Raw genomic sequence first — 12,323 nt, forward strand, 5'->3', positions numbered from 1 at the left:
GGTCACAGAACTTGGAGCTGCTCGGCTCCAAGGGCCCAATGTGAACAGCTGCTGGAGTTGCTGCTGTAGAGGGAGTGCAGTTTCCGGTGCAGAGATGGTGGACGGCCAGGGCCAGAAGTGCAGGCGCCTGCTTTGGGGCCCCCAGGGTCTGAGCCAAATGGCCAACCCACAGGGTGCATCCCTCCCGAGAGCAGCACCACCCAGCCGGCTCAAGACAGAGCTTTCCAGCGCAGGCGGACGGCAAGGGAAAAACCAGGAGCAGAAGACAAAGGGCAGCCTCGGAAAACCCAAGGTGGGGAGGGCACGCCTGGGGAGAGGATGACCTGGAAGCAGCCTCGCCAACCGCCAGGGCCAGCTCACTGGAGCCTGGGATCCTGCAGGCGGGTGGCTGAGACTGTAAATCTTGCCCTCCTTCTCACCAGGACAGCTGTTCCCAGGACTCTCAGATTACTTGTTGCACAATGTTTCCACTTTCTTTAAAAGGAGGGAAAATGTGAAAGAAATTTTAAAAAATCTCGGTGGCAGCAGAGCACTGCTGGAAATGCCATCATGGCTGCCCTACAGCAGAGGCAGTGGGTGGGGTGTAGGGGCATTTCTACCTAAAGCAAGTACACCGGGAAGTGGGGCCTGAGCACCAGGGACGAAGGCCATGGTCAAAATACTTGCAATCAAGATATCGGGACTGGACACTCATAGCCTCCTGAAGTGCCACACAAGGGCCAAGAAGAGCTGCTTTAATTATCAGATCCCCTCCAATTCCAGCCTTTGGAGTTTTCTTTTGGTCACTCAGCTCCTTAGGAGAAAAGGCTGCTTAGGAGAAACCGTTAGTAAGCGCAGCCTGCTAGAAAACACAGGAGGTGCAAAACCCCACAGCAGAGGCAACTCTGAGGCATGGCAGCCACAAAGAATGCTAATTGGGCCCAAGAATGCAGCCATTCACCCATCTGAGGGCAGTGGGCCCTGGCCAGAGGAGTCGGCCCTTTCCAGGTTGGCAAGGGGCTCAGCGCCCCCTGCTGGTTGAAATAAAAAAAGCAATGGGGGGAGGGTCCCGAGAAGAGAAGAGGGTGAAGGATGGACAGAAGTGGCCAGCCAACTGTCTAGTCTCTGCACATGATGCAGCTCAATAAATACAGAACGTGGCCTAGTAAACTTCATGTCATCTGGGTCCATTGGAAACGAGGTGGTCCAGAGCATTTGGAGTCCTGGAGAAGCCCTAAGCCTGCCCCAAGGCAAGTCTGCCACTCACTTGGGAAGCCTGGTGCCCTTAACTACAAAACAGAAGAGGAACAGTGACAAGGCCAGAGGCCCCCTTGTCCCTTGACCTCCCTGGGCAGAAACGGCCTGAGCCCGCAGGAGGGCCTGTGTGCACGTGCCTTGGAAGCACCACTCCTCCCAGCTGCTCTGATTCTCACACTTCCTTGTCACCATCAGGTCACTTTATTTATGTGAACTGATATGTGGGTCTTATCTTTGTTTCCACATAGAATAAAGTACAGGAGATGGGATAGGTCCATGGAATGTGTCAGGCATCTGTTGTCTCCCACCATTGACTCATACACCATGGCCTGCCTCGAGGGGTATACTGGAAGCCCGAGGGCCAGCTCTCCAGGGGTCTGCAGCCTCTCTGCTCAGTGGATGGGGGCAACCCCACCACCCAGACAGATGGGCAGCAACGCCTTGCAGCATGGGCTGGGTTCCCGGCTTCTTCCCTAGCCCAGCTTGAATTTGATCTCTGGCCCAGCTTGAGCAGCTACTCCCCTAAAAATCATCAGGAAAGCACACAGCTGGGAGAGAGACCCCCCCACCCCGCCACCCAGCTGGCCCTTGGCATCTCCACTTGCCGCCACATCTCGAGTCCAAGTGGATGCTCAGGCAGGCGGTGTGCTCTGCCGGGGCCCCCAGGGGCGCAAGTGCAGGGCCACGGGGCATGGAGAAGTGCTGTTAGGGCGCAGAACATGCATATCCAAGTGCATGTGTGGTTAGGAGCACTCAATAGAGCAGTGAGCACACTTGGAGGGTGATGGTGCCGAGCCAGCAACAGCAGGGTGTGAGCAGGGTACCCCATGTTTGCCGAGCACATCACCTGGAATGGCCACACTGCATGTGACTGTGATGTAGGAAGGCTGTGGACTGGGCAGGGTAAGGTTGATGCCACCACCTAGACGTGACAGCCAAAGCCCTCACTAGGCCCCCCACCTTCCAGGGCTCTGCAGTGTCCACACCCTCAGCCATGCGTCCGCAGGGTGCAAAGCTACCAACTGCCCCAGGAAGAAGGCGGAAACAGTGGCCAGGCAGACAGACAGGTGGGAAGGCCTGCCAGTTCTTAGGTCCACATATCCAATCTCTAGCAGCCTGGACACAGGACAGAGCAGTGCCGAGAGCACAGGCAGGGGTGCGACAAGACGCTAAGGAAACATCTAACCTGTTTCAGAGTCTTCACTGTCAGAGGAGCTGGATTCGCTGGTGCTCTCTGACTCAGAGGAGGAGAAGCCCTTCATCTTGGAGGAGCCAGCGACCACATCCACTTTCTCGGCTGCAATAAAACAACAGCGATTGTGTCAGGCTGGGGCCCCAACCTTGTGGCCCAGTCACAGGCACACTCTGCTTCCCGGAAGAAGGGTTAGTGGAGCTGCTCCTACTGGCCAGCTGCAACCTTCCCAGGCCCTGACCAGTCCCACACTTCCCAGAAATAAGCTGCTAGCCTATTGCATGTCAGCCACAAGCCTGGCTTATGCTGGAATTTCCAGACCCCTCCAATTTCTCAGAACACCCTCTGTAGGGCTCACCGAGGATTAAGAGACATAGGAGGAGGGAATTCCCAACATGAGAAACTTCTGGACTTGGCTCCCTTAGTTATTTGTTTGGCAGCAGGGGAAGAGGACCCTAAAGGGACACGATAGATAGAGACAAAGCAAGACAAGGAAAGAGCCCCAAGGTCACCCAGCACCTCAGAGTACAGACCAAGGGTGAGTGCCCCAGGACGCCAGCAGTCCGTTTGGGCTGAGACAAAGGCTGTGTGCAATGTTTTGACATGGATCCCATGACCTCCTGGTCCTAAGACAAGCTGTGAGCCAAGACAAGGCACACAGAACACAAAAGAGCTGTGACTGCAGAGTGGACGCGCAGAGCTGGACAAAAGCAGCGAGCAGGTACCACCCTGATGACCTTCCTCCTGCCACACCTCTCCAGGGCTCTGAGAGGCAGTGGGGTGGCTTTTGGGGAAGGAAGACTCAGAGGCAGGCAGCTGAGGATGAAAGGTGCGTGAAGCTCAGCGCAAGGCTTTAGGACACTGGGGTGCAGGTGAGCCTCACATGGCTACCAGCCTGCGAGAGGTGGAAAAAGGCACTGACAGGCCCGAGTTGAGTGTGATGTCACAATTCTCCAGAGGTTTTTACGTTGAGGACACAGCTTTTATGATTGGGAGAAAAGCCTGCAGAGGGGAGAGGGCAAAGCCAGAAAGGCAAGGCTAACTGAGCGTGCCCACAGGTGCCTCCCAGCAAGAGTGAGAGGCGGCGGCAGCCTGGCTCACTTGCCACTGGCCACCCCCAACCCCCAGCCTGCTCCCAACGGCCAATGGCACCTTGAGGTTTCCTTTTCTTCCGCAAACAGGAGGTGACATAGCGCTCCAGCTCCCGTAGGGTGGATGGCTTCAGGGTCTCGAAGTCAATCTCTATTTCGTCGGGGTTGGAGTTCTTGAGTGAGGGCTCCCGAGACTGGATTATGTGCACCACGCGGCCTAGCTTCTCGCCAGGGAGCTTGTTGATATCCAGGCTGAGCTGCCGCTTCTCCTCGTACGACATGGGCTTGCACTTGTCTTCCTCCTCTGACTCATACGCAGGAGGGGGCTTGCTCTTTGTGGGCGCCGGCTCCTTCTTGCTACGAAGGGACGATACAGACCCTGTCAGGAATGGGTCCACTGGGGAAGGTGGGCACCCATTCTTTTTGGGGCAGACCCCACCCCCACCCAGCTGGCCTTCACAGGAGATGTGATTAGGGTGATGCTGGCCAGAAGCACCCAGTGGAGACTCACTACGAACCGCATCCAGGGGCTGCTTGGGTCCAGGGCACTGCTGTGGCCTGTCCCTGCTGCCAGCCCCACGTGACATGCTATCCTCCCTCACTTCACCAAACACGGTGGGCAACACGGGCTCATCCCAGAGAGGAGGAAAGAGAGACAGCCCCTCCCCCACCCCCCCTGGGGCTAACTTAGGGGCACAGACCTCACGTTGCTGTTACTGCTGGTATTTTTCTTGGTCTTTTTGGGAGGAACTTCCTTGGCTTTGCTTTTCTTATTCTCCTCCACTTCCTCTTTCTTTTTGTGCTTTTCTTTCTTCTTTTCCTTCTTATCTTTCTCCTTTTTCTTTGGTTTGTTCTGCTGGGGCTGCGAGAGGGCTGCAAGCTGCTCGTGCACAGCTTTGAGCTATGGAGCAGACAGGCAAGGCAAGGCACACCGCCTGTCACCGAGGGGCCCCCAGGCACCAGGGCACGGGGACAGGGAGCGGGCTAGCCCTCAGCTCCATGATCTGTGTGCTGCCCCACCAGGTTTCCTAAGTGCCCATACCACCCAGACCCTGAGCTCCAAGAGTGGCCAGAGTCCTCCTCGCCAGAAGGGCTGGCTCAGGCTGACAGACACTGAGCCCATGCTCTCCTGGCTCCGGGAAGGAAATCCTTAGGTGGCTGGGCAGGTGTGCACAGACCCACGTGGGCACTGATGGCCTGATGGCTGGCTTGTAGGAAGAAGAGCAACCATGCGGCCCCAGGAGAGACCGACATCTGGCCTGGTCTCCTTCCTGAGATTGGAAGGATCCAAAAGCCCCACCTCTGCCCAGAGAGCAGCCATGTGCACGTACATACCTTACCCACGGTGAACATTATGTATGTGCACAAAGCACGTGCCCTAGCCTGAGGAGACCACTGGGACTCCACTCCTGCTGAATGCAGAGCTGAGGCCACCGAATGGAGACCTCTGGACAGACTGCCCTGGTCCGTGGATGTCGGTAGGGATGGTGGGGGGAGCCGCCTGTGTCCTCACCTGCTCCTGGAGCTCGGCCAGCCGCTGGGCTCGCTCCTCCTCAGAGTCGTCAGTGGAACTGTCACTATCTGAGGAGCTATCACTGCTGCTGTCGCTAGATGAGGGTGGGGCCACAACCTTGGTGGGGGGTGGCACCGCCGGGGAGGAAACGGCCACCACAGGCTCCTCGGGCTCATCTGGCATCTTGGCAAAGCGCATCTCGAACACATCCTGGGTTGGGGGGAAAAGCCGTGCCCATGAGGGCTGCGGGGTGCCCAGTGTGTGGGCAGGGAACACCTGATATCACCACAGCCTCCCTGGCTGCTGGGGCTGACTGCACAGGAAGCTAGAGTGAGGGTCAAGGAGGGCTAGGGCTGGACTGCCAGTGCGCCCCTCCTGCCACTAAGGCAAGGTGCTGGCCAGGGCCCCCCCAACGGCTCTTCCAATACTCCTCTGAAATCTCCCTTTGAAGATGTGATCTGTCACCCACTCTCTGGGAGACAACCCAGGTAAAGCACTCATGAGCCAGCTCATAGGTGGCAGCTGGCCCACTGAGGGCATCGATCTGGGATTCTTGATAGATGGCGGTCAGGGGACAGAACTCACACACAGAGCGCCGAGGCTCCCAAAAGCTTTGTGCTCATGAGGCCAGTGCATCTGAGGGGCCCTTCTGGATGTCACGGCAGGACACCGAGACATAACAGTGAACAAAAAGGGACACTCTGCCCCACTGTGGCTCACATTCCTGCAGGGAGCAGATGGTATCTGCAGTTGTACAGAACTTTCCAGGCAGAGGGAACAGCATGGGCAAAGGCCCTGTGATGGGAGCATGTGCAGCAAAGCCCATGGCTGGTGAAGGGGCTGAGCCCCCACCACAATGGGCACATCTGCATCCGCTTTCCTGCTCAAGACGACCTCTGGGACATGAGTGAGCAGGGCCATGCCCCTCAGCAGAGTGGCTAAGGCATCTCCTGGGAATGCCAGGCAAGTTGAGAAAGGTATAAGAGAGCACATGTTGGGGTGCTGAGGACAGGCCCTCACAGAGGGAGGATGCCAGCGATTAAAGCAGAGGCCAGAGCCACTAAGCATGGGATCCTACCCCAGAAGACTCCAAGCCCTTCCAACTACAACATCCAGGTATCTGAAGGAACTGCAGGGATCATGGAGCTCAGAGAACAGCAGCCCTGCCTGGGCCCCTGGGGGTCCAGCCAAGTGTTGCCTTATCAGCCCACTGGCAGGTCCCTTCCTACCCTGAGGGCTCAAAGATCACAAATCCAGTGACAACTGAGGACAGAGGACAGCAGAAGGCACAGAGGTGGCTTTCCAGTACAATTCTGAGACCTGCTAAGACCTGAAATAAGTCAGTCAACGTGGCATTTCACATAAGGGAAAAGGCTTTCCCCAAGTGGGAGTCAGTGCTCTAAAGAAGACAGTAGCCCACAAGGCCCAGGAGCTCTAAGGCTGCTGTTCAAACTGGAGTGCATTTGACAGAGGCCCCCTAGCAGGCCTTACTGATGTCTCTGGAAAAACAGCTTCAGGTTTCCCCCTGAACAGCAGGGCACGTGTCTCACACAACTGTGGTGCTGGCCCCTCCCCTCCAGACCATCTTAAGAGGCAGTTTCTCTTCCCAGCAAGCATCTACATCTTGGGCAAGGGAAACAAAATAAAAAATGAACAAGTGGCACTACATCAAAGTAAAAAGCTTAATCCAGTAAGAGGTTAACGTCCAAAATATATAAAGAGCTCATATACAACACCAAAAAAAACATAACCCAGTGGGTAGAGGATCTGAACAGATGTTTCTCCAAAGAAAAAAACCGATGGCCAACATGAAAAGATGCTCCATACTGCTAATCATAAGGGAAATGCAAATCAAAACCACAATGATACCACCTCATACCAGTTAGAATAGCCACTATCCAAAAGACAAGGAACAACAAATGCTGGTGAGGGTGCAGAGAAATAGGAACCCTCCTACACTGCTAGTGGCAATGAGAACTGGTGCAACTGCTTGCTGTGGAAAGAAATATGGCGGTTCCTCAAAAAACTAAATAGAAATACCATTTGACCCAGTAATTCCACTCCTAGGAACTTGTCAGAAGAAACAAAATTCCTGATTTGAAAAGATATGTGCACCCCTATGTTTATTGAACTGTTTACAACAGCCAAGTTATGGAAGCAACCTAAGGGTCCATCAGCTATAAAAAGAAAAGAACTACTGCCATTTGCAACAACATGGATAGACCTAGAGATTATTATGCTCAGTGAAATAAGTCAGGTGGGTAAATAAATACCATATGATTTCACTTATTTGTAGAATATAAAAAGAAAACAAAACGGAAGTAATGAAACTTTAGCCTCAGACACTGAGAAGTGACTCTAGTGGTTATGAAGAGAGAAGGGTGGTGGTGGTGGGGTGGTGGATAAAGTGGCACAATAATTCGTAACCACAATATAAGCTGATCACAGGGACTGATGAACCACTGTGATGTACATCTGAAACCAACATAAGATTGTACATTAAAGATGCTTTAAAAAGAAAAAAATTAAAAAAGAAAAAAAGATGCAGTTGAGGGTGCCACTGCCACCTGGTGTCCAGGTGGGGGAACTGCCGTAATATCAGATCCAAAAAGAGCTTGAGCTCCCAAGGATGGACGTGCCTACCTAGTGAAAGGGCAACTTTGTGAAGAGTATAGAGAGCACCAAATGAAGAGAGCTCCCCACCTCAAAAACAAAACAGAACAAAACAAAACAAACAATCTTAAGAGAAAATAAACCAAAAGAAAAACAGCAAGGAGAAATTAAACTCCCTCAAGTCGGAGTGTGTAATAATCAACAATAGCCAGGGCTACACTAGTTAAGTTTTTTGCTACCCCCAAGAGATTCAGGACACATTCTGTAAACCAGAGAGAGCCCCTGACCCAGACAGGAGCCAAGTGGAGGAATGGGCGCCTCGGCAACATGATTGCTAGGGTGGCGAGTCTGGGACAAACATGGAGCTAGTGGGGCCTGGGGGAGGGTGGGTAGTGGGGTTCAGGCACCCCTGATGGGCAGAGACCCTCAGGTCACCAAAGGCTTTTTCAAGTCTTCACTTCTGGCCTGGAAGCACTCACAGGGCGGGAAAAGCCATGTGTGAGGAAGCCCAGCCTGGCGACCAGACAAAGGCTGTGCAGGCTAACCTGATCCCCACCAGAGTGCCTGCCCCTGTGAAGACAGGCGGCCCAGACCTCAGCCTGCTCTGACCCCGAAAGCGGAAGGCAACTTGGAACCTTGGGGAAAAGAAGCTGGGAATTTTTATACCTTATGTGTAATATTAAAGAATTACGCACAAAAAAGCAGATTATAAAAGTACTAAATACTGACTTTTTTCTCTAATTTTTACCCTCTCATCTTCTACCCAGTGAAAACCACTGTGACATTTGGGTGTATGTATGTATGTTTTAAATTAAGCAAAGTGGAGTTAGTTCACACATAATGCTGTAATCTACTCCCTCCCCTCTCTTCCACCCACATGTTCACTTTACAGTAGCACCACCTGGATCAACTTTAAGCCATGAGCCCACTAGGGAATCATGGCCACCCAGAACATCCAAAAGCAGCCATCCTGCAGCTGGGAGGCAAATAAAAGCTTTCAAGGCTCTGGTGAAGAAATGCCCACAGTCAAGCAATTACTACTTCAGCTCACAACGGTCACAAAGTGTCTACCTGGCAAGAGTGTCCCCCGCCGACTTGAGACAGGTCTGTTTTGGAGAAGAGATTGGGCCACCCACAGCACACGTGCTCTTCCAGTCAAGGGAAACCGAATGCAGGTGGGGGGAGGGGCTTTCAGTGGGACACCCCAAAATGCCCAAGACCAAAAACCAACCACCCTGCTTCAACTATGAGATGATCCCAAAGCAAAATATACGTGTTATCCCAACTCGATCTACTCTTCAGAAGCAACATGGCATTACACCAAAGCAAGGTGACAGACATAAAACTGACCAAGGCCCATAGTGGCCTGGCCTGCAAGGACCCCAGCCTGTGCCTGGTCGGCCACAGGATGCTAAGCCCAGAGCCTCCCTGAGAGCCTTACCTGGAGCTTGCGGGCCATGGCCACCACCTCATGGTCAGGAGGGTTGTACTTGTAGCAGTTGGAGAACATCAATCGGACATCAGCCCCAAATTCCTGAGCATCACGGTACTCACGGGCCTCTAGTTTAGACTGGAAAGACAAAACAGGTCCTGGTTAGCCATGTCTGCCCCCATTCCAATGGGGAGGCAGCAGCAGGGAGAGCTGCTCATAGGAGCAAGCCAGCTTCTCAGTGGCTCTGGGTTCAACCCAGACCCTGGAGGAGGAGAGGTTACCATGCTAGTTCTCAGTGTCAAATGGAGAAGGAGACACTTTAACAGTGAGTCTCAGGGCCAGGAACCACCCTGCCAGCATGCCAAACCTATTTGCTGGGGCCACTATCTGGCTAAGGGGCAAGTGGACATAGAATCCACTAAGACAGAGCTTAATAAGCCAGACCCATTAAGGGAGGGCTGGAACCAGTTCTGACCTGGCATATACTTGTCTTGGTAACACGGGACAGGACAACTGGTCAAAAGGAACACATTGTCCCTTGTTCTGCCTGTTCCACATTTGGGCAGACTTACTCCATTCGCAGAAGAAAAATGTGAAAAAGCTTAAAATAAACAAATATAACCAGATAGGCCTCTAATATTACTGTGAAAATGTCACATTTGTCATGTGCCTCCTTCCAAGAGGAGACATCCTGGTCCTCTCCATGACACAGAGGCCGCCAGTCACCAATCCCCAAATTCCTGGAACATCTACTGCAGGCACTGGGCCCCTCAGCCATGGAGAGCTCCTCCTCAGAAGAGGGGCAGCACTGCTGTGACCCAAATAGTGGAGCACACGCTGCCTTGAAGAACATCCCCACAATTCCCAGCAGAGGGCGCTGGGATTCTCTGGGCTGGAGGCCCCTAGGACAAGCCTAAGAGGTTCTATCTTCCTTGTCCCAGGGAACCCCGCCCCCCAGGGCCAGGAGCACATCCCCTCACCTTGATTGTGCTCATGTCCATGGGGTGCTTGATGATATCACAGTAGTCATGAAGGCCCAGTGCCTCCACGTCCACGGGCTTGTAGAATGGCCAGGCATAGGCTGCATGCTTCTTGGCAAACATCTCCTTGAGGATGCCGCTGCAGCACTTGAGCTGCTCTGAGACCTTGCTGCTCTTATCTGGAGCTGGGTGCTGCTGTGAGTCAGGCACATCCTTCTTTGGGGGCTTCACAGGCCGGCTACTCTCCCGCCGGGGGCCCAGCTTGGTGGTCTTGGGCTCTGGGGGCAGTGAGGGTGGCTCGTGAATGGGGTCGATGGTGGTGGGGGTGGTTGTGTCCGCTTTCCTCTTAACCCCCTTCTTTGTCTGCAGAGAGCACAGTGTGACAGGCACAGTCAAGGTGGTGGCCAGCATAGCTGGCCCTCAGGTCACCCTGCCAGGTCCTCTCCAGGATCCCAGCATTCACAGGGACCAGGGCTCAAAGCAATTCCACAGCAAAGGACCAAGGACAGGGACACCCATCCCACCACTCTGCTCTGCAGCTGGGACGGTGGCAGGAGAAAGCTGAAGACTTAGTGTAGGGTCGGCTAGTGGGGCCAGAGAGCCCCTCTGCGGTAGCTTCCTACTTAATGCCAGGGACTCTCCCAGAGCCAAGCCTCACCACTCGGGCAGGCCACCCATGGCAGGCACGTTTCAGAGACCATGCAGACAGCATCTACAAATGTGCACAGTCCAAATTAGAAACGGGGGAGAGGGGGCAGTCACCCTGGGAGGTGTCACTCAACTGTGGGCTATCTGGGGCAGCAGGGCAGCAGCTTCTGGGCTGCACTGACTTAAACAGCCGGAGCCTCCCGGACAGACCCACAAGTGCCTCTGAGCAGGGCAGGCTCTGCATGAAGCAGTGGGAAGGATGGGTGCCTGTCTCCTGCAAACCTCAGTGCTATGGAGCAGACAAGAGAGGGGGCTAGCTGAGGCAGCCAGGCTAGGCCACACGCACACGGGATGCTCACCTTCACAGGCTGTGGGGCAGCTGCAATGATGGGTGGGTGGCTCTGCACGGGCTGGGGGACGGGTGCAGGTGGGGGTGGTGGCTGAGGGGGCACCGGCGGGGGTGTCTGTAGTGCCTGGGGAGGCACCACTGTCATGACAGGAGTCTGGACGATGAGGTCTGGGGTGACTGAGGGGAAGGGGTGAGGCGTGGCCTGCACGGGTGGTGGAGGGTTCTGCTGAGGGGTCTGGGTCTGCGGAGGAGTCGATGCTTGCGTTGTGTTTGGTACCGTGGAGACGCCAGGTTTTGCCATCCCTACCAATCACAAAAGGGACAGGTGGTTAAATGTCGAGCCTGACATGCTGACTGACCTTGTGTGGACACTATCACATGTGGTGAACACACATCTGAATGGGCATGGCACACAGTGTCACCGTAACTTTTTGCCTAAGAGAACAGCCTCAACACCCTAGACCTTGGCCAAGTCTGTCCACCTGCCCTGGGGCTCTGAGAGCAGCAACACACCACATCCCACACTTTCTGGGGTGTTCTGGTTGCAAGTCCCAACCTGGGCACAAAGACTCCCTCATGAGCACAGAAGCCTGGGCCAAAGAGGCAGGAGGCACATGCTGAGAGTCAACCCCCGACTGTGGATGCAGAGCAGGGAAAAGGTCCTAGGAGCTTTCAGGCAGAGCTGTCCTCATTCCCAGAAGGGCTGCCTTCTGAGTGAGCATTTCTGGCAGGGGGCTGGCTTCAGCAGCCCTGGCCAAGGTGTCTGGAACCTAGCAAGCCCCCACCTCCCTGAGCCAGAGGTGGCTGGGCGAATGGCAGGCCTTGGTGATCAACTCTGTTTGCCTCCCTGCAGCTGTGGAAGTGAGGCCAAACTCACAATGCCTCATACTGCCCCTTTGGTTCTAAGGATAATGGGGTGACCCTCTAGACCAGTTCTCCTTGGCTAACCTTCAGCACTACAGGGGATCTAGCTGGCCCTCCTCTGCTCCCATGAACTACTGCTTCTGAACAGGGTGGGAAGTCAGGTGAAAGCCCTCTCCTCATAGAAGCAGATGGCGCAGAGCACAGGCCACCTGGCAAGCACTGCCCTTCTGCAGCACGAAGCTGCGGGTGGCAAGATGCGGAAGGCAGCTGTCAGGGCTTTTCCTAGACAGAAATATTTCATGCTTTCTACTCCCCAACTAGCTGGCATCCTGTGTCAGGCTGAGAGTCCAGGAGCAGGGGAGAGGGGTGGGGGCTGAGGTAGACCTGGAGGGCTTGATGTAGACC

At 54.5% G+C, this 12,323-nt stretch overlaps 1 protein-coding gene across 9 annotated transcripts in view; it reads right to left on the reverse strand.

Annotated features, from left to right (window-relative positions):
* BRD4 (bromodomain containing 4) overlaps positions 1-12,323 on the reverse strand; it is an 83,729-nt gene that overhangs the window by 14,949 nt on the left and 56,457 nt on the right. For all 9 annotated transcript variants that reach the window (XM_057490012.1, XM_036895620.2, XM_057490011.1 and 6 more), the window contains 7 exons: positions 11,065-11,357; positions 10,058-10,420; positions 9,087-9,215; positions 5,033-5,242; positions 4,221-4,420; positions 3,581-3,876; positions 2,423-2,533 (listed from right to left, as the gene is read on the reverse strand). In XM_057490012.1, coding sequence (XP_057345995.1) covers positions 2,423-2,533; positions 3,581-3,876; positions 4,221-4,420; positions 5,033-5,242; positions 9,087-9,215; positions 10,058-10,420; positions 11,065-11,357 — 1,602 coding nt within the window. The remainder of the gene's footprint in view (positions 1-2,422; positions 2,534-3,580; positions 3,877-4,220; positions 4,421-5,032; positions 5,243-9,086; positions 9,216-10,057; positions 10,421-11,064; positions 11,358-12,323) is intronic.

This window comes from Manis pentadactyla, chromosome 12 (assembly GCF_030020395.1).
Source record: "Manis pentadactyla isolate mManPen7 chromosome 12, mManPen7.hap1, whole genome shotgun sequence".
Classification (NCBI taxonomy): domain Eukaryota; kingdom Metazoa; phylum Chordata; class Mammalia; order Pholidota; family Manidae; genus Manis; species Manis pentadactyla.